The 6,285-nt window shown below is 37.6% G+C and overlaps 1 protein-coding gene across 1 annotated transcript; it reads right to left on the bottom strand.

Moving 5' to 3' along the window:
- Positions 1-2,981: 2,981 nt before the first annotated feature.
- Positions 2,982-5,903, bottom strand: LOC117149986 (dynein beta chain, ciliary-like; the record flags this gene model as incomplete). Its single annotated transcript, XM_033316876.1, has 3 exons — positions 5,884-5,903; positions 5,083-5,302; positions 2,982-5,020 (listed from the first exon to the last, which is right to left on the bottom strand). Coding segments are annotated over exons 1-3 (2,279 nt in total), but the record flags the coding sequence as incomplete, so codon positions are not given.
- Positions 5,904-6,285: the final 382 nt, after the last annotated feature.

Raw genomic sequence — 6,285 nt, forward strand, 5'->3', positions numbered from 1 at the left:
AAATGGAAAGACTCGATGTCTGCCCATAATCCCAAAGCAGTTTAGGTGGTCCGCTGTCAACAACGTACACGAGTCAGTTATGAATCTCGGGTGGGAGAAAACTCTTGAGAAAATGTACGAGTTCTATTGGTTCGATAAAATGTCTAAGTATGTTCGCCAATTTGTGGACAACTGTATCACTTGTAGATTATCAAAACCTCCGTCTTGCAAAATACAATCCGAACTCCATCCCATTCCTAAAATTGACATCCCGTGGCATACGGTTCATGTGGATATTACAGGTAAACTTAGCGGACAAAGCGACCAGAAGGAGTATATAATTGTGATGATAGACGCATTTACCAAATTTGTCTATCTCTCTCATACTACGAAGCTAGACACCGATAGTTGCATTAAGGCAGTGAGGTCTGTTATATCATTATTCGGTGTCCCCTCCCGACTTATTGCTGATCAAGGTCGTAGTTTTGCTAGTTCAGCTTTCCGTGATTTCTGCTCAGCACAGAAAATGGATTTACATTTAATTGCCACAGGTGCTAGTCGTGCCAATGGCCAAGTGGAGCGAGTCATGAGTACTCTAAAGTCCATGCTGACTGCGGTTGAAACTGGCCCAGGATCGTGGCAGGATTCTTTATATGAGATTCAGCTGGCTCTTAATAGCACGCCCAATAGAGTTACTAAAGTCAGTCCATTAGAGATACTTATTGGCAGAGAAGCAAGGCCATTTGGGCTTACACCTGTTGTAAAAGAACAAAATATTGTCGATGTTGGCTTAGTTAGAGAAATAGCAAAACGCAACATGGAAAAGAATGCCAAAATTGATAAAGCTAGATTCGATAAAAACAAAGCCACTATTGTAAGACACAAGCTAGGAAACCATGTTTTACTTAAAAATGAAGAGCGTCACCAGACCAAATTAGATCCTAAGTATAAAGGTCCATTTGTAGTGGCCGAAGTATTACCAGGAGATCGATATAAACTCAAAGCATTAAATAATAACCGAACTTATAAATATTCTCATGAATCTTTGCGATGTATGCCTGAGAAGAGGATTACCACAGTGTTTGAAGATGAAGGCACAGAAGATGCCAGTGATCAAGCCAGTGAGGGCTGTGATCTTGAGAATGACTAAAAATTTGTAGACCTCCGGACCTATTCCAAATGCGACTTTCTCTACCTCATGGGTGCCCGAGTTAAGTGGTTCGCCATTTTGTTGGAGTTAAGCTTAAATTTGGTAACGGTTGGTGGTGTGAGTTAGTTGGCCGGCTTATAGACTGCGTCATCTGGGTGCCACGTATGTTGGCCGGATTGTCGAGTTGTAAGCTGTGAGCTAGGCTAACAAAAGATGGACTGGCCGGTTTGAAAAACTGTGCGCTAGTAGAAAAATGTATTGAAAATCAAGAACGGTAACGATTTATGTTTGAAGAAGACAAAATTATGATTTTTTGATTGAAAGCTGATGAATAAATGAAATGTTCTAAATATTTGTATTGGTTTGATTTAAAGTAATAAAGAATGAAGAATAACTTTATATTTTGAAAGAAAAAAAAAAAAAGGCTTTGAAAGATTCTGTTTAATTATTGAGAGACCGTTAGCACACGAGGACGTGTGATAGGTCAGGAAGGCCGTGTCGCAGATCATTTAAATGAGACGCAATTTCGTGTTTCTGCTTGGCACGCGCCATGCAGGCGTCTCTTTTTATTTTTCTGATGCGCGGCAGACAACCGTTAGAGTTTCTGCCGAACGTAGTCTGGTCGCGGGTAGGAGCGGGGGGAAGTAGATGTCTGTACGAAAACGAGAAGCATACAGAAAAATCCGGTGTGCATAAGTATTGGTGAATGCGGACTAGAACAACTGTTATAATTGTGTTGGTATTGCATGTAAAGTCAAGAACTACGCATAATTCTGATTTTGTGAAGAAGAGATCAGTCAGTCAGTTTTCGATCGTTGCGCATAACAGACATGCTTCGCTCAAGCGCCAGGAAACGTCGCGCGAACCGTAACGATAGTAGTGAAGAGGAAGAAGGGCATCCTGATGACTCTTCGACACATATGTAAATGTAAATGTATACTACATTCTATGAAAAGTATTTAACAGGTAGAAGGAAGCTTTCCGACCATATAAACTGCATTCATTCTTGAAGAGGACATTTTGTGTCTTTCTTTCCGTCTGTAAGCATACAGATTATAGAGATATAAACGACATTATATTATTCTTGTAAATTTCTATCAATTGCCAAGTATCGACTATCGACTAAATAAAGTATGTATATTCTTGATTAGACCTGTCCTTCTGTCCGTATGTACGTCGAGATCTTAGGAACTATAAAGCTAGAAGGTTCAGATTCAGCATACAGATTTTAGAGACAAAGACCTATGTTGCCACGCCCAATTTAACAGCCACAAGCCACGCCCACACTTTTGAAAATTGCTTAGTTATATTATCATATTATTAAATATGCCAAAAGACATTTTACCAAGCCCACAAACGGCCAAAAACTTCCCCGTTCATACTTTTTCAAAATATTTGAAATTTTTTATTACTCTTGTAAATTTCTATCGCTTTACAAAAAACTTTGAGGCGAGCCCACTCTTGTGCACAAAAAATTACCAAAACTGCCGCACACCCACACTTTTGAATATTTTTTTGTGGTATTTCTTCCATTTTCCTCTACGAGTAACGGGTATAGTAAGAATAAAACTTTAAAATCTATAACGTTTATTTAAATCATACATATTTTAGAAAGATATCCTTACTTGGACTTACAATTTGAATTTTTATGTTGACGGATGGGCTTGCTGCGGCCTGTAAGGGCGTGTCAAATATTTATAACTATTTATAACTACGGCCATGATCGAAATAGTGGGAAGGACTTATGGCATCTTAAGAGTCTAAATGTTTGTCTTATTTGTTTGAATTAATCCAAAAAAATTTAAAATATATTAAACTTTATAAAGAAAAATTTGAAATACTTTCTAATTACCTTTTGACGGAATCCATCCAACGTATTTTTTCTGTTGCGAGGCCTCCAATCAATCGATTGGCTATATCTATTGTAAAGGCAGTTTTGTCAGCCTCATCCTGGCACTTTTGTTTTTTGGCTAGCGCTTCGTCGTACTCCATTTGTAACGCATTAAGTTGTTCTTCTAGTTCGGTTAACCTTAAGTTTAGAGCAGTTAACTTATCACGGGCATCTTTAAGTTCTTTCTCCGATTCCAAAAGCGCTCTTTCCTTTGGCTCTACGACAAGATAAACATCATAGAACCGATTAATATTAATAACCCATGAACAGAGTCCAGCGGCTGCTGATGACTTCGCTAATATTTTTTCCGGACTAAATTCAGCATCCAAAATATAAGGTTGGAGAGCTTTAATTACGTCCGGATGAATATGTTTTTTATCATAATTAATAAGATTATCTAGAAACTTATCAACATTTCCCATCAAAGCCCGACAAGCTTTCCAGCTGCGGTCCTTTGGAATTTTTCCCTTGCTGGAGAATAGCACCAATACCGCTCCACAAACACTTACCACAGCGTCAGGTGGTGACCCGAAAGATTTAAGTTCTGTCAGATTATTTTTGTTTAATGTATTAAGAGCTTCCTGGGCCGCTATTAGGGCGGGTTGAGCCTTAAGAAAATCTTCTTCACAAAGCTTGGCCTTAGCAGTAACATCCTCTTCTATTTGACGAACGTTCTTTTCCTCTTTTGATGCAAATGCTCTTTCTTTGGATACCTTTTCATTTTCAGTTCCAACAACTATAATAAGGTTATCTGCTTCCTGGTTTTTAATCTTTAGTTCAACTTCTTGAACCTTTAGAACATCCTGAAGGGCGTCCACCTCTTTTGTACAGCTTGCTAATTTAATGAGTCCATTTTCCAAACGCAAGCGACGATCCAGATTGGCTTTTACTTTTTCGTGCAGTAACTTTGAATAAAGTGCTATCAGTTCCAAGAATGATTTTGGAGTGGTATAATTGTACCTTTTCGCATTGGCTAAATAAAGTTTGGAGATGTCATTTACTGTTTTGTGTACAAACGCCATGAAATTTGACACAGGTAAAGCAAGTTCTTTTGGCAACACTGTGATTTCCGAAAGGAACCTAAGCGATACTGACTCCAATGCTTGCTGCGGCCACTCGTGAAACCAGTCAATAGTGGTGCAGTTGACTAAAGCTGGAAACTTGCGAGATCGAACACGAAGAGTGGCACCCACTGGCGAAAAGCAAAGTACTACCTTAAGCAAGCTACGAACCTTTTCGATAAAGTACTTCCAACAGTTTTCGCGATTATCTACAATTCCCAGCTGCTTTACCTCATTTCGAACAGCGTTAACAATATTTTCCACCTCGTCATCTGGGAACAATTCATGAATATCGCCTGAAGCAAGAAGGTCATTTACAAGGACTAGGAACTGCTCTCGAGCTACCTCTGAGTCAGTCATTAGAAAGCAGCAAGCACTTGTTTTCACGCCAGCTTTCATGTATAAAGTAGCAATATTTGCTTTAAGGTCACTTACGCTGTAGTCCTTTGTAAGCTGTATCTGGAACACATCCAAAGATGAAATGAATGATGCCAGTCGAGTAAGACTTTGTTTTCCCGATCCTCCAACACCAATAAGAAGTGCATATCCTCTGGATGATTCAAGAATTCGACTGATACGACACACATGAGACATTGCGTCGTCAAAAAGAACTAAATTCATGGCGCCTATATAATCATTATAACGATCTTGTGCCTCATCTAAAAGACTTTTTAGGCGATCCCATCCTGATATAGGCATATATTTAATATCTGTCAAACCTTTCGAAAAGTGACAATAAATAAGCGGCTGGGCGTATACAACATCATCGTTGACGCCTTCTATGCCTTTGCGGACTATATCAGAAACTATTTTCTTAAAGCTATTGATATCGGTGTAATCTACTAACTTGTCTCCGTACACACGGTAACACTCGTGAATCCAAAGTCGGATCATTTGATTGGAATTGGGGCATGTCTCGCTGTTGGAATATAGGACACCCTGTAATAAAAAAAATGTTGATCAGCATTTATAAGAAAGGGACAGATATATTTAAATCCTACCGTAAATATATTGGCTATATCCCGCAGATTAAAGTTATAATGGAACTTAATAGCAGTAGGTAAAAAGGAGGAAACCACTTTTAGATGCAGAGTTATAGCTGTTGTCACCATATTTTCACAAAGCTTTATAACGGATTTGTCGAATTTCTGAATGGGGTTGTCCATGTGTTGCGAAAGTATCGAGTTAAGGATATGAAACAAAGCATCCTGACTAGGGGGGCTGCAATAGTAATGAGAAAACATATTAAAAGCAATTTTTTTAAGCCATCTTTGGGGACAGCGTTTTATGAAAAGAGAACGCTTTAGTAGAATCATTTGAAAAAAAAAAAAATTTATATTCTGATTAAATTCAAAACCAATTTAAGAATGGAGGAATTTTGGAATTTGGAATATCGATAGGTGTTGAGGAAACATTTTAAAAGATATTTATTTGTGGATCGAATCCTCAGAAATATGCGTTAAGCTCTATTAAATTAACAATATTAATATCGCGTTTGCTTGTTTGTTTTGTTTTATTTTAAATTATCTTATTGATTGTATTTTATTTCAAAACGTCGTATAGTTCGTTTTTTCAAACCGTTCTCTCCTTATTTATTTCAATTATTTACAATTCTAGAATGTTTTTCAAAATTGGCTACACATATATAAATAGTAAAATAGTTTTATTTTTGAGTCGAACTAAGGTCACGAAAAGAAATAAAAAATTATCGGAGAAATAGTTTTCAAGTACTTATTCTTAAAGCTCAGCTTTAGAATAAATATTAGTGACAAAAATCTTTCTTATACTGCACTTTTGCTTACATTATTTCTGGGATACACATTGTATACAGCTAACGAATGTGGATTGTGTACATTGCGTGGAATAGCCACGCTGTATTTCTTCCTGTGGTGGATGGTTACTCAAAAGCCCCACTGTACCAAGCAGTTGCATAGTTTACGGTAGATATATGAACTATATGGTCATCTCGGTCCTACTTATAAGCTAGCATTAATTATAAGAATGTATATCTAGCTCACTCACACATGTACACACGACATTTGGTTTTGAGCATTTTAACAGAAGGTTCGTAATAAAAGCATCACGACAAAGTAGCACCGTTTACATTCCGAAAGTGCTGATTATGTGAATATGTCACATATTGCTTATTTGTTTATATTATTTCGGGAGCGAGATCTACCGCTTGGGATATTGATTGTACTGTA

The sequence above is a fragment of the Drosophila mauritiana genome, unplaced genomic scaffold, assembly GCF_004382145.1.
Source record: "Drosophila mauritiana strain mau12 unplaced genomic scaffold, ASM438214v1 Y_09, whole genome shotgun sequence".
Classification (NCBI taxonomy): Eukaryota; Metazoa; Arthropoda; class Insecta; order Diptera; family Drosophilidae; genus Drosophila; species Drosophila mauritiana.